At 39.7% G+C, this 16294-nt stretch overlaps 1 protein-coding gene across 9 annotated transcripts in view; it reads right to left on the bottom strand.

Moving 5' to 3' along the window:
• The window catches only part of TTLL5 (tubulin tyrosine ligase like 5), a 140974-nt gene that overhangs the window by 93165 nt on the left and 31515 nt on the right, over positions 1-16294 (bottom strand). For 8 of the 9 annotated variants that reach the window (XR_009818935.1, XM_061998318.1, XM_061998321.1 and 5 more), the window contains 7 exons: positions 10246-10327; positions 8750-8811; positions 7930-8021; positions 5669-5710; positions 2567-2680; positions 2089-2180; positions 1465-1527 (listed from right to left, as the gene is read on the bottom strand). Coding sequence is in view for 8 of the 9 variants with exons in the window: in XM_061998318.1 (XP_061854302.1) it covers positions 1465-1527; positions 2089-2180; positions 2567-2680; positions 5669-5710; positions 7930-8021; positions 8750-8811; positions 10246-10327 (547 nt within the window). In the remaining variant the exon portion in view is untranslated. The remainder of the gene's footprint in view (positions 1-1464; positions 1528-2088; positions 2181-2566; positions 2681-5668; positions 5711-7929; positions 8022-8749; positions 8812-10245; positions 10328-16294) is intronic. The other variant, XM_061998320.1, reaches the window with a different exon arrangement.

Below are 16294 nucleotides of genomic sequence, written 5' to 3'. Positions count from 1 at the left end.
CAGCTCAAGAGGGACAGAGAACTTCTGGAGAGTGCCCAGCACAGGGCCACCAAGATGATCAGGGGACTGGAGCATCTTCCTTATGAGGAAAGGCTGCAGGAACTGGGATTGTTTAGTCTGGAGAAGAGGAAACTGAAGGGAGATCTCTTTAATATTTATAAGTATATAAATGGTGGACGTCAGGAGGTTGGGGAATCCCTTTTTTCTGTTGTATCTAGTGGCAGGACAAGGGGTAATGGAAAGAAGCTGGAACACAAAAAGTTTAATTTAAATATAAGAAAAAAACTATTTCACTGTTCAGGTGAGGGAGCCCTGGCACAGGCTGCCCAGGGAGGGTGTAGAGTCTCCTTCTCTGGAGGTCTCAAAACCCATCTGGACATATTCTTGTGTGACCTGATCTAGGTAGACCTGCTTGGGCAGAGAGGTTGAACTAGATGATCTTTAAAGTTCCCTTCCAACCTGTATCATTCTATGAATCTATGATCTCCCAGTGTTAAAGTCTCTTTTCACCTTGCCCCTACAAATGGGAAAACAACAAAAATTACCACCCAGTCTGGATCACCAACTGGATTTAAAAGCTTCTGAAGCCTTTCTTATGTGCAGTAAAAAGGTCAAATTTACAGAATTCCTTATGAGTTCTATCCTTAAAGAGGGGAAAAAAAAAAAAAGGTCTCAAAAGAGGAAGTCTGAGAAGCTGTTATAAAAATGACGCTTTCATCTGTCTGGTATAAATTGGAGAAGGTATCTTTTGGTGCTACCTTCTAGATGCATCGCTGGAAAGTTCACAGTAGAAAAAAAAATACTGTACAGTGTTGACACAGGAAAAGCTTCTGTAAATATTGTCTCCTCAATTAGAAACCTTATTCTTACTGTGATGTTACTAAAATTGAAAATCCACAGTAGAGTAAGAAAAAACATTGAGAAGGGTGTTAAACACTCAGCTCTCACTGAAAGTTCAGCTAGCAGCATAAACAGTCATTTCCACCCAAGCACAGACTAGAGACAGAGGTACCAAATCATGCTTGCACAGGTCAAGAGACAAGATATTAAACCCTTGGAGTAAACTGCAGTTTTTACTTTACATGAGGGGACAAGCTTTAACTTGATTTTAAATTTGAAACAAGAAGTAAGAAAGGTCCACCAATAATCCCTTCACAGAGAAACGTAGGTGCTTGGAGGTTTGTCATGTCTATAGTAATAGGGATTTCACATCTACAGTAATCTTTTTTACTCCAATGCTCTCATGTGTTTTGTGTATTGTTCTGTTGTGTCATTGGATTCAGAAACACAACATGTAAACATTTGAGAAAATTCCAGTCACTAACAGGCTAGAGAAGGGATGTGCAACTGTTACTACCCCTGTAAATCATAGACTGGAGTTTATAGCACTGGCTAAGTAGGAGATGAATCCTTCTAAAGCTGTTTGTGCCTTTTGTCTCTCTCCCAAATAGAAAAGCTTTCTACCTTTCCTGAAAGAGATGTGTAGCCAGCATGTAGTTCATTGACGTCTTGTGCTCTAAAAAAGATCTAGAAAAACAAAATATGGATTGTAGCAAGAAAGAGCTCAACACAACAAAAGCAATATAATACAAAAACTAATGATCTATAAAAACCATCCCAGAAATGGATTGAGACAACATGCTGTGTCATAACAGAAAAGATGTATCACTTCTGAGTTGAGGTTCCTGGTGAGGCAAAGACAAACAGAAACATTACAGACTACAAAGAAAGAGAAAAGTATAACATAGTATCACTCACAGGACAGTCCTATAATGTGTTTATGGTCTAATGATAGATGAAAAGGATGAAAAAGCAGATAGCAGGAATGAATTATCTGAAGTAAAGACATTTTTATTTGAACAGAAAAGCAACAGCAGAAACAATGTTTGATAGGCTTCCATGAGGTGAAGTCAGGCAAAGCAGCAGTAGTTAAAAACAAGGAACCAGAATAAAGTATCGCCAAAATTAAAATAAACTCTACCAAATCCTTGATATGTGTCTTTCTGTTTGCTAAGCTGGTTGATCTACATATACCTAACACAGAATATCCACCAACACAGGGCCATCCTATTGGAGTCTCATTCTTACCCGTAACGGTCCCATGTTAATGGAGTAGGGAATATCCGGATGAAGCCTCCTCTCCGTTCATTCTCCTCTCTCACTCGACGAAGAACTTTTATCTTGAAATAAGAAGAGAAAAAAAAAAAAATGAAGAAGCCAGTAAAACAGACATAATGAAAAATGAACCCTAGAAAAATCTCTGAGTTTCAGAGGACAAGACTGTTACTGCAGTCCTGGGAGTAAGCAGGCTACATAGAATATCCTTAAGCAATTTTATCTGGCATTTAAAGTCTGAAGGAGTCTATCACTGCTTGGAGCACACGTGTGCCTGGCATGACTGAAGGCCAGAGCAGTACCAGCAGTAAAACTCAGCAGTTTTGTTTCAAAAAATGTACTACTTCTGTCACGTTTTTCAACACGCATGCACATGCTCTTCGCTGAGCAAATAACACCATATATTGCATGAAAGCCAAGGTAAATAAAAGATATTTAATAGCCTACTTACCTCTTCCATAGAGAGACCTGGCACAGAGCTGCCTTGCCTTCCTGTTGCTTTTTCCCTGCCTGAGGGCATTGGGTTTTTGATTTCAGCATCACTGGCAGACAGAGGACGAGTACGCTGTAGAGACAGTGTGAATTCAGGTATTTCCCTTTTCTTCTCTCAACTCACTTTCAAAGAAGTAGCATTCAAATTCCAGGACCTCATTCCCAGCAGAATCTAGACTCCAGAGTGCTACAGACAGAACTCACAATTCCCCACTCCAGTGGGCACTAAATGTCAGTTTTCACATTCCTAGTTTTTAGCTTAGGAGGAATCACAATTCAGGCACCAGTGCCAGTATTTACACCCCTGGCCCCTTCCAGAAAAACATGAGACGTATCCAAAAACACCAAAACCAGGATTTCATACAGAAAAGTCCTCATCCAAGGCACACTAGAGCCAGCATTCACACTCACAAGCTCCAAATACGTTTGGATTCACATCTCAATGGTACCAGAAGCATGATTCTCTGTTCCAGTTGTGTCACTACACAAGAAGAATTGAGTTGTAATTCATCGATGACAAAGTTGCAAGGGAAAAGTTAAAAGTTCAGTTCAATACCTGTCACTTTTGTTACTATACTGCTGGATCTCAGCTTGTTATTTCTCACACTTAACAGACAGATGTTGTACACATAAGTAGATCTGTCATGCAGGTTTACATACATGTGAGAATTTTGAAAAGTAAGAAAAGAAATAATTTTGCAGGCAGCCTCTCCAAGCTCATTCTTAACCTGAGGAGCACGCCTGATCAATTCTTATGAAGGATGGGAATTCAAAGTGACTTCAAATTGACAGGATTTGAAAATCCTAGCAAGAAGAAAATCTTTTAACATGTTCTCAAGTATATTTTAGCTGGTCTTAGGCCCAGTTCAAATGAAACACCCCTATAAAAATAGTATTACAAGAGTCTAGCTGAGAAGGTCTCCTGCCTTTATACAAAATTCAAGTTTTCTTTTAGCACTATACTGAGCAAAGAATGCACAGAGAGCCTTCTTAATCTAGAAAGAAGAGGAAAAACGTGACAGAAACCTTAAGCTGGATAAGTCCAGGGGGACATTCCATACTGCTCAGATGGAAATAAAACTCAGCGAGGTCAGATTGTATCTTACTTTTTCCTAAGGGCTACTGGAATTTTGTTTCATTAGAAATTGACAGTGGCTATTCAGAATCTTAAGATTAATCAATTGCAAAAGCAACAGGCATTGCACTAGAATGGGTCACACTGCAGTAATTGGCACTCAAAGAGCCAAAGAGAAAACAGACATAGCAGGTGCCAACTGAAACATTTTGTGAAGTCTAATGAATACTGATTAAATGGACAAGCAGATAGAAGACAGGCATTTGCAGACAAAAATGTCTATTATCAAACAGGTTTGCTTGCTGCTGTAGTGGCATTAAGTTGAAAGGCTTTTAGTCTTTCTTCTAAGTTCTCCCCCGATTTCAAAAGCACAGCTTAATAGCTTTGCTTAATAACCTCCTCTAAAACCTCCTGCTAGGTAACCTCCTCTTAAAAATCATTTCCTGACACTACTGTAACAATCATCACGTGAGAATAGCTGCTCAAAGCAAATATTACAGGAATTTTTTCATCCTATCAGATTATCTACTTTACCAGGGAAACACTTCAATGAAATTGCTCCATTGTTTCAACATAAAGGAGACAGTTTCAGTGACTACAAACAGAAAATGTGTGTCTACATATTAGCAGCTCTGGCTCCTACCACTAGTGAGCCTCTGGCTCCCACTTGAAAACAAACTACGTTACTGTCAAATGCTAGAGAAAAATGAGTTTGTTAAACTTCCGAACAAACACTTTTTTACAGTGTTTCATTGCAGAATTCTCTCTGGCTGTAGCACAGAAAAGTCTCCAACTTCCGAAAGCTCTTGTTTCCTCTTTGACCCGACTTATCTTTAAAACTATAGATAAATCCAGCCACTTGGATTTATCTCCAAATTCTGCAAGTATCTCCAGTTCCCAAATCATGATTCTAATTATATTAAGCACTGACAGCAATTGGCACAAAGATCCTTCCTGTTCTCTATGAAGTCTCATTATTGAGTAAGACTACTTTCTCTTATCTTCAGCTAAATTTACACAGAATGACATAAATGACACCACATAGAATGAATTAGGTTCTCAAGATGATTCCATCTGTCTTACCTTCCTTCCTGCTGGGAAACCTCAAAAAAAGAGAATCATCACTATTACATTCGTGCACGAAGCCCAGCAGTAAAATAATGCCTACGAGGTTCCCCCACAGCCAGGTGCTTAGAACAGTAAACTAACATTGATTTGTCCATACGGCTTCAGTGAAGGGTACCAAATATGACATTTAGAAAGGAAGATCGGTCTTATACACTAATGATAGGTCTACATTTTTCCATTATCTTTAAAAATCCTTATCTCTGTATCCTGTTCACTCAATTTTTTGCACTTTCCTTCACACAATTGCCTCACAGAATATAGTAACTTCTTATATGAGGTCACCAGAATTCTGTCAATAGATTCACATGCACTACCCTTTATTCTGACTTATTCCATCCCCTGCAGTACACAAAAATTCATCCTCCTCCCTTCTGATGTGACACTCCTGTTTGCTGCTGCTTGCATCAGCTCTCCCTTCAATTTTGAACTTTCCTTTTCAGTGGCCTACAAAACAAAATCCAGAACGCTTTGTTGTTGCTGTCCTCATGATTTGATGACTTTGGTCATCAAATAATGTGACAACTTTAAATATCTATATCCAAATTCTTTAAAATGCAGTTCAGAAATACTTGTAGGCTTAAAACCTTTGTGGGATTTCATCCAGCCGATCTTGACACTCGGCACACCTCATCCATCCTTTTTTTAAGCTGCTACAACTGATGTATAAAATGTTTGTCCAATCTTTGTTCTTGCCACACAAAAATGTATGTCATGTATACCTATCCATCTACTCTTACTGACTTTCCTTCCCCCAGGTTGATAAATATATTTTGAGACTAATTGCACCAAATGTACTGTACAAGATAACAGCTGAAGTTGTGTCCCTTGTATTGGTGAAGGAAGCTGAAGGGTACTTACCAATCTGGTGTTTGCTGTTTGCGACTGCGCAGACACAGGACGCTGCAAGAGACACATAAAATTAAAACCTTGTCTTCTCTAAGATCACATCCTGTACCCTAAAGGAAAAAGGTATCACTGAAATGCAGAGATACAGCTAACAGTTTCCATTATCTCAGTTTGGATTTGTCACATATCCTCCACAAGTGTATCCTGTCCCCATTCTGAATGCAGTACTAAATCCTAAGCTCAGAGGTGCTCAGCTGTGCAAAATGCATCTGGTCATGCACATAATTTTCAGAAGCACACAGAAGAGCTTTGCAGAATAGGTGAATAAACAAGTCGTATGACCAAAACTCACAGTATCGTAAGATAAGAGTTACTCAGAGGAAAATACTTAATAGCTATACATTATGGACAAGCAGATGCTGTCAAATAGAATTGTTCATAGCATGAGGCGGGGGTGGGGGAAGTAAAAATACTGACATTCCAGAAGCCATCTAATTTGAATTATCTCAACAATATTCCAGTTCTTGAGGAGAAACAAGAAGCTAATTAAAATTCAAAAACAGGTGTAGAAACATCAGCCGAATGTCAAAAAGTAACCTGTATTACTAATCTGGCAGCAGGCCTACAGGCAAGACCCATTCAATGACAGTGGTAGGTTCAATAAACTATTATCATTGGAGGTTAGATTTTTCTCGCTTGCCTTTGGAAGTATTCAGCCTGCCTTCTTCCTATCCAGTAACCAAGAAGCGCAAATAGTGTAAGGAAGGATTCTCAAGAGACCCATCTATCATTTCTATCTGTACTACTGCCAAGACCCTCTCTACAGCTGGTCTACATACAAATGGATCAAGGTCCCTTGTATTGCTTATAATGAATGGAAAGAGATCCAATTCAAATCAAAATAAGATACAAAGGAAGCAGCTAAATTGTTCATTTTCCTAGAGGTAGAAACACTCAGTCTCAAACCCAACCAAATTGCATGAGTAACTTGCAGTCCAATCTGATGAAACTCAGAAAACTCAGAATAATTACCTCATGACCAAGAACACTTGTATCGGCATTTCTTTTCCCAGAAGCAATGTTTACAATCATTAAAGATGGCCCATATCAATGATGTCCCTTCCAATCCCTACCATTCTGTGAATCTATGATCAAAACTTAAAAGACATTATGAAGCAGTTAAGAAAAACTAAAGAGGTTCAAAGTGCCCTTTGCAACTGAGAATCGGAACAGAAATATCAAATATCCGACAATCCGAGATAAAATACATTCAGCAAAGAATAGCCCAAAACATTCTTGAACCACGGAAAGATCTATACACCTATTTAGCCATGGGATTTCCACTTAGGAACCTAATGAATTTAATAAAAGCATGCTATGATGCTATCACTGGACTTAAAGCCCATTACTGGTAAATAAAAGACACCAAACCATCAGGATCTAATGGCATTACTTTAAGAGAAAAAGTTACTTTTTCCGAAACTATTTTTAATTTATCTGATGTACCTTTTGCTTGCAACAAAGAGCACCTTTATGGTCAAAGAGACCTGGACAAAACCATATCTATTAAATTTGTCATGGAAGCTTTGGGCTCAGCCATGCACCTTACACATACTCAAACCTCACCTTATCAGTTATTCAATTCTCTCCCAGTGACTCAAGACTCCCAAGTTTTAAAACATGCAAAATGTTGTCATTTCTGTGAGTTTTCTTTACACCAAAATGGACAGTGTGTTGGTACTCTGTCACTGAATTAAAATTACTTTCTAGTTCCTAATTGAAGTTGAGGTGCACATCCCTCACAGGAGCATATGCATCAGCTGCAGAGTGTATCGGAATATGCCCTTTGCCTATTTGCTGAGGAGAAATGCCTTTGAAAGTCCAAACGACATAGGGGATCTCCCTGCCTTTTGTGAGTGCTCCACTTCCACAGATATTTATGGAATCCATCTCAGCCAAAAAGAGATAGAACAAATGTCCTTCAGCATCACAGTGCTAAGAAAACACTATCTCAGCAGAACAGCTAATAGACAGTCACAGTAAGCCACATGAGGCCTCAGCCAACATCCACAGGAATGGAAGTGAGAGATTCCAGGAAAGAATGGGAAACAAAGCTTAAATTTCAAATGCAGAAGGCTCTTTCTGCCTAGGAGGAGGTTTTGGAGACATTAAAAAAAACTCTAGGGTTCTGGAAGTTTACTGCCCACAACATAGCTCAGGTGCAGAGTCTCTTCTGTGATTATGCTAGAAATCTCTGGCTTGAAGTCACTCACCTGCAGCTTCTGGTATGGATTTCTCCTGCTACATTCAGATGAACGATAAATGGCCCGGCTTGACCGCTGGGCTGGATCCTGGCACACAAAGCCTATGGGCATAAGAAGCCACATGAGAACTTTAAGAGAGGCAAACCCTGAAACATAAACCTAGCATTCCTGTTAATGATCTCAGCCTATAAGCAACCTTCCCACCCCTGTCCAAGGGCCAAAAAGGATGGTTTTCTTTTCCTTTATTCTCTATATCTGGCTCTGTTTAATCACGAACTGTATGTTACATTACTTCAAATAAAACTGGAACTTGTTTCAAAAGCAAATATTTAAAATTAGTAAGATAGGTTACTGAATAGCAGCATAGAGAGAGGGTCCATTTCTTAAACAGATGAGCAGGCTACCTGATGTATTAGGGGTAAGCTGGATCAAGTAACTGAACCAAAATGTACTACTAACAGGCGATGGACACTAGACAGTCACACAGCTTGCAAAATCATGACTTCACTTTTAACGTAACTTAACCAGAACCCACACATTCAATCTAAAAATGGCATTAATACTGATTCTGAGGGCTAAACAGAAGCCACTTGCTAAAGAATAGTATCTTCAAATATCAAATGAGGGGCTCTTAACACAATCTATGCAACACAGACAAACTATTCTGAAGGTGAAATGTCCATACGTAGCTTCCCAGTGCTAAAAAGAGTTGCTCTTCTCAACTAGAGTTCTCCTGTGTTATACTCATCTAACAACATGCAGCTCATAAACCTACCTTTTACTGGTTTTAAATAAGGGAAAGATGGAAGGAGTTCTTTGTTGTACTCACCTACAAGACTGAACATATCTGAAAGCATACTAGCTTTGATCTTCAAGTCCAAAGGAGCATCACTATCACACCACATGCAACAGAGAACAAGAGAATTTATTTGTCTGGCATTAAATGAGAGGAATGCATCAATATCCAAGGCATATTCCAATACTGTATCAGTTCTTAAACATAATCAACATGAGAGAAAAATCAGGTGATTTTCACATACTTGGGTAAAGACAAAACAGTAACAGACTAGTCTGTCACTATTTATCCTTTTTCATAGTTTTAGTCTTCTAATGCAGCAACATACAGCCTTGTTTTAACTCTGCTTGGCTAGAAACATTTTCTTTACATGTATGTAGGCTACATTTCATGGAGACACAGAAATTGCTATTGCAGAAATCTTAAACACAGTCACTTACTCCTCTTCCACATAAAATCAGATAGGTTAGCTCTCATGGGATGGGAACAAATGATTAGAGAAGGTGACAGATATGAATAGATTAGACAGTGGAGATAAATGGGAAGCATCCATAACTCTATCCAATCGAAAAACTAAAAACTAAAAAATTTTAAAAATAAAATAAATGAAAATAGTTCAGATCAGACAGTCAAAGTTTGATTCCTTACAGTGAAAGATGCCAAAAGCTTGGACAAAGAAAATTAGTCAGAACAAAGTTAGTTTTAAGTAGTAAGGGATGCAAAAAAATAAACGTTGGAGACATTCTAGATGCACCTGAAAACAAAAAGAGTACTGTGAAAATGAGGGTTATGAAGAATGTCTGAAAAAATTTCCATGCTGGATAAAGACAGGAGGAAAAAAGGAAAAAAAAAAAAAATTAAAAATCAAGAGGAAGGTGAGATATGGCTGTTGCAGGAACACAAAGCTTACTTATACTGTCAAAACTGAAGTATTCCTCACGGTACTACAGAAGCGTATTGTGCATTTGTGCTCCTGTAAAGTTTAACTGTGGTCCAGAAAACATATATAGTTGGAGATCTACAAAAATAAATCCTTAGGTTTCATTGAAGAGTCAGCATAAGGACCACAAGGATGCACACTCTTTAGATTTTAGCTAACAAGAGTACTACACCAAGAATTTGAGCCCAAGCATACATCTACATACTCAAGTCAAGCATAATGTCTGAATCTGTTTGGATTCCAACATCTTAAAGCTGCTACTCAGTCAAGCAGACTGAAACCTCACACAATAGCCTGAGGAGTTTAAAAATGTTATTTTGATGGGAGATCATGAAGGATGGTGGAAGAGAAATAATTCAAAAGAAAATGGAATCCCAACTGGGTTCTTTCACAACCTATTACTGCAATAAGTTTGCTTTTCCCTTTGCATAAACAAAGGACTATCCTCTCTATGAATTAGCAGCGGAACAAATACTCAGCAGGCATCATGAAATCACGCCCTCCTACAACCACAAGTTTCACGGACAACTGTCTCTAGCAACAACCCTGGCCTGATTTTAAATTGGGGAATCATTTGGGAATCACTTACCAGACCAATGATGGGGATAGGTTCACTTCCAAAAGCCAGGGCTTGAGACTGTCATCAATAAGGACATCAAAACCATACAGCTCTGAAAACACAGCAGACACCATAACTTTACCTTACTGCACCTTTAAACATTGAGGTGCAAGTCCAACATTAGTCTCTACTAAGTAATTTCTATCTATATAATTTATGTTAGATATAGTGAACACTCTAGGGCTGAACAACATTCCTCAAGTGGGAAATCTGACTTCTTCAGAATCAAGAATAAATATATTCTGTTTGTCGGGGAAAGCACAAAGCAGAAAGTGAGACTCAGGGAAGTATTACATATGAAGGTAAACTCTGCTGTCTACAAACTGCAGCTCATGTGGAACTCTATTACTTGTTTTCAAATAGAATTGACAATAGCACAGCAAGTCCAATCTACTAACTTCCATTTGATCCTGAAACAAGAGAACTCCATTTTCCTTTTCACTTTTTAATTCCTATATTAACTGTTCCAGTCAGCTATAGAAAATCGTGCTTTTTTCAAGCATCATCATCTTCGCAACTCTTCTTGTTTTTCAGCAATATCTCCATGGAAGTACAAGAGTCTTCTCATTGGCTCCATCTACACAGTCTCTAGTGCTTTTGCCTGGGCCAGGTTTTTGTAGCAGGGGTGCTTCAGGGGTGGCTTCCTTAAACAAAGATGGGCCAGAAGTTTCCCCTGTAGTTGACAGGGCTAAGGCAAATCAATTCTGACTCAGGCCTGGACAATTAGTGACTGAGCCAAATTAGCCTTTGTGAATAATGTATTTGAGAAGGGGAAGAAGTTGCTGCACAATTGCTAAACTGCAATGTGTGAAGAGCTGCCCCTGTGGGAAGGATCCACACTGGAGAAGTTTGTGGAGGACTGTCTCCCGTGGGAGTGACCCCACACTGTAGCACTGGGAAGTGTGAGGAGGCCTCCCCCAAGAGGAAGCAGCAGCAAAGTCCATCTGTAACGAACTGACCACAACCCCCACCCCCTGCACTGCTGGGGGTGGGAAGGAAGGAGTGTCTCAGGGAGAAAGGGAGAAGGAGGGGTGGGGAGAGGTGTTCTAAGATTTGGTTTTATTTCTCACCTCCCTTCTCTGCTTTGATTGTTCATTAATAATTCAAACCATTTCTCCCCAAGTTGAGTCTGTTTTGCCTGTGACAAACTCTTTATCTTATTGACAGCTTGCCACTTTGCAGCAAACCACATTTTCTTTAGTGTCTACAGCATTCATTACATTACATCTGCTAGATGTGTTCTACCCAGATCATATTGAAGCCAGCTTCCCATTCCAAGACTAATTTTACTATTTCACTTTATAGACAGGTTCTCTCTAGTTTGAAAAGAGTCCCGAGAAGGATGCTACACAAAGATAACTAAGTCAGAAGTTGGCATTAATGCAATTCCCCCTTCCAGGATGAAGTACAGCTTATGATTATCAGGGCAACTTATGCACATTTTACAAAAACACCACAGAACAAGGTATTGGCAGAGAAGAAGGATTTCCATGGAATTAACCAGTTCTCTAGTGCCTAGAATGAAAGCAGGAGAATTTCTTTGCCATGCTGCTTTCCTTGAATTTTGGCCTTGGCCTTTTGTCGATGAGTCTGGCTCTGGGGACCTGGACTGCTTGACAAGATCCTCCTGTGCAGACAGCTGTGCAAAAGCTCATGTAGCTTATAATGGGAAGTTAATGAGCTGGGGGGCAGGACTTGGAAGGAAAGGAAATGGCAGCAGAGTTAGTAACGCCTGCTCACTCTGCTAGACTGTGTAGCCAGACATTGAGTGGGAAGCAAAACAGCAGAGTTAAGCGGTTGGTTCACTCCAAAGAAATGAGGCTGAATCTACATTTGGCTGTCTTGCTTCCCAGATGGGAAAGGCTGCAGTAGAGGGAGAGGATTATAAGCCTGAAGATTAACAAAGCATTTTGACCAGGGAAAGCTTCTAATGATTTTATTATTTCAAAATACAATCTCAGGTGTGGTCAAGACCTGTGACTCCCGATGGCATAGCAAACTGCAAGGGACAGGTAGCTCATGCCCAAGGCAGAAAAGCAATGAGTGGGCCAGTGGCAGTTGCTGGCCTGTGACCTCCCAACCCCAGTCAGGAAGCAGACCATTTTGTTTTGACTAGCTGCTGCTTCTTTTGCTGTTGGCCTTTCCTTGCTCTGTCCCTCAAAGGACCTTTGCTCCTATTTTGGCTTCTCTGACCTTGCCCTCCTCTCCCATACTTCTTTCCAAACCACTTGGTCTTTAAACCTCCCTGTTTCCCACCTAATTACTCAATTTGTCCACTTTCTCAAATATATACGGGAAGTGTCTGCTTTATTTATTAGAATAGCAAGCTCTTTGGGATATCCCTATTGACTCAATTCCATCTGATGCTATCTAAATGCCTTAGGGTCTGCTAGGCAGGTTCCATCTGCTCCATAATGACCCAAGTCCCATGTATTCTAGGTCATATCTAAAACCCTTAGACAGATGTCTCTGCTATCTCAGGGCATCAGAAGGTATGCAATATCCATGTTCTGGCAACAGAATCAAGCCTCACTGGTTCCCCCACAGGGCTTCGCAGAAGGGGTTCTCAAGTCTGCCTGAAATACTAGGGCAAACAAGAAATAAAAAAATACCTGTGGTTTCAACTACCCTAGAAATATCTCCTTGGCACTACTGCACATTTGGAAAATGCACTACCTATATTACACTTAGAAGTACCCTTTCTACTGTAACACTTCAGTATCATTTATAAAAATACATATATAGGCAGCACAAAGATGTAGAGTCACATGAGCATAGCAAGATCAGAACTATACTCTCTGCAATTACTAACTTAAGCAAGACTGTCACTCTCCTCTGTACAGAGACTAAAGAAAACAGAAGGACTGAAACATATGCCTCAGGCTGTGGCAATCATAGGTTTATGACAACCCATCTTGTACTACTGTTGTTAAGAATAGAACAAACTAATATATCAAGTTTGCCCTTCACCCGCTTCTACAATCCACAAAATCATGTTTCACCCTTGCAACTTGCTAAAGAGATTGGAGATACACCAGGAGGTACCAGCAGCTGCCAAGATTCAGCAGGAATAGCCTTCCTCTTCCCTCCAAATTCTATACAGAAAGGCTAGCTTCAGACTAAAGTCTAACAAGAACTGTTCAGTCAGAGATTTTTTTGTCAATGTCATTATTTAAGATGCAGGCTAGAGACATGGTCTTGAGCTTTTTGTTCTGGTGAACTATCATGTATTCCATGTTTGGGTTACAGTCCTGCCTAAGACTGCACTAGCACTCTGTTTTAGAAAATACCCCTAAAGAATTTGCTATTCTAGAAACTAAGTCACAAGTGCTAGTGTGGTAGGGCAAACAACGTTTTCATGATTTTGCATAAAATGAATAAGCCCAATTCCTAGAGGGTCGCTGTAATTCTGGTCTTTGTTTTCAGCTTGTTCACTGGGGAAAAAGAAGAAACTTCACTGCAAAGCACATATCCTGCAATTGAATGGAGGCAATCTGAGGTTACGAAGGGACACATACACTGAAAAAAGCTGCAGAGTGTGCAAGTCTTCTGCTTTTTCCATTTAAATTTAAAAAAAACCCCAAAAAACTCTGATCATTCCATTTTAAGGAGGAGCATGTTTCCATACATTCTCTAATGCAAGGAACTACAACTGTGTCACTGAAATGTAAGCCTTCCATTTTACCTTCCTACTACTTCTGTGCTTTACATAAAGGTAACTCATAGACCATGCTTCCAGACAACATATATGAAGGAGCTTCAGTTAGAAAACTTAACTGTGCTACAACTTCAGTCAACACAGCAACTAGTCAATGCAAGGGAGAAAAACTTCCAAGAGTATTGTCATGGACATATTGCTTTATTGAACATATATTGCCAAACTTAAGGCTTCAGAGACTACGTAGTATTTTGCAAATAAACCCCATCTCTTTATCCATCTATGAACCCTTATCACGTTACCTAGCGATGGTACATAACCTGCTTAAACGCTGGTAGAGCACATCTTAACAGCTCTGGCGACATGAACAAATCTATGTCTTGGAGGCTATCCCAGCCAGGTCCCACACGATCTCTGTTATTCTAGAGAATGCCAGCCTAATAGTTTAGGCTCTGATAAGCAAAATGTCACACTGTGTTATATCAAGTAATAGAACAGAAGCCTCTACTCTGGACACCAAAGGCTTTGAGGAAAGTGCCACTGCTGTAGTCTTGTGCAGGAATTTGCCTTGCACTCCAAATGCGGCTTAACTCCCTGTAGAGAACTTTATAGAGAAAGACTTACCTCAGTGTTATTATAGGAATGGATCCAACAAGAGGGGACAGAGTTATTTCACACATCGATGCTCTTGCCTGCTTTACAAGATGCAGCCTGTGCATACCAGTTTGTCACACTAGCTTGGCTAAATGTGTAACAACCTCATTTATAGAACTCCTTCTACAACAGGTGATCAGAGAAAGTCTATCACTTATGACTTCTCAACATTTTTTCCTTCAACTGAAGCCTGAAGGACAGTCACATTCCCAATGTCTTCAGAAATAGATTAATTTCAGAATGCTTTTATAGAACATCAAGTTGCAAAGGACCCATATGGATCAAGTGCGAGTCCCTGCTCACTCCTTGCACAACTACTTAAATCATATGACTACAAGTATCATCTAGATGCTCCTTGAACTCTGACAGGGTTAGTGCCATGACTACTTCTCTGAGAAGCCTGTTCCAGTGACCAACCACCCTCTCAGTGAAGAATCCTTTCCTAATGTTCAATCTGAGCTTTCCCTGACACAGCTTCATTCCATTTCCTCACATCCTATGGCTGGTCACCAGAAGAGAGGAGATCAGTATCTGCCCCTCTGCTGCACCCCTTGAGGAATGTCTATACTGCAATAAGGTCACTCCTCAGCCTCCTCTCCTCCAAGCTGAACAAGCCAAGTGACCTCAGCTACTGCTCATAAGCTTTGCCCTTGAGACCTTTCACCATCTTGGTTGCCCTCTTTCTACATAAAACACTACCTACTTTGGTGAAGAGAAGATTACAGTTGGACTCGCCAAACTTGGGTGCTAAATCAGCATTAACCAGGTACTATTTAGAGCTATGAAGCGTAAAGAAAACAGTGCAAGAATAGACATCTTGTCCTAACAGGAGGTATCACTAGAAAACCTATCCTTTGAACTCATTTTACCCTTTGGACTTAGCTGACAGTTTTGTTCAATTCTGAAAACCTAGTTATATTACAAAACCTACCTTGGCACATTGGATCATGAAAAGATCTGTCCTGAAAGGTACAGGGCTCTTGAATCTGATGGCAGGCAGAAGACTCTAAAGACAACCTTTTTCAGATTCATTATGGTATCTCTACATATTGACTTTAAAGTAAAGACCAACGGTAAGGGTAAAAAAAATGGAATTAAGTTTTGCAAAAACCCAGATAAGTAAACGGAACACCTGTTCTGCTTTATCTTGACATGTCATGGATGAAACTAAAAAAAAAATATATACAGAATATATGTATGGTATATGCACAGCTGATCTAAGTCTATAAGCAGGGACTCCCCTACACTCATGTCAAGCAAGTCTGCACAGAAATTCCTTAAGAATCTCAAAATTTTAGTGTCCTGCAAAATTCATTATGGAGCAAGCTATCATTTCCTCAAACAGGTCAATTGCTACCAATAAGAAAATTAAATGCTCATGAAGAACAACCACATGAGGATTGAGAACTTGTGATTAGATACAAGTGAAGACTTATTTAACTCCAGGTCAGCACCAGTTAAGTAATGCAATAGTTTATTGTTTGCTTTATACATGTTAATGTAGATGTGATTAGAAACATAATTCTGACCAATTCAGCCTTAGGACATGGAGGAAGCTAATTCAGAAAATCTCAGAGGAACACATCTATTGTCCTATCTTGCCCTGCCTTCTTGATTGCAGAAGAGCTCAACAGTGTCTCTGCTGGGCTGACCAGAGCTGAGAATTAAACAGGGGACTTAAACCTACTGCTTTTTCACGATCATGTT

Source organism: Colius striatus, chromosome 6 (genome assembly GCF_028858725.1).
Source record: "Colius striatus isolate bColStr4 chromosome 6, bColStr4.1.hap1, whole genome shotgun sequence".
NCBI lineage: Eukaryota > Metazoa > Chordata > Aves > Coliiformes > Coliidae > Colius > Colius striatus.
This window is presented reverse-complemented; position numbering and strand designations above follow the sequence as displayed.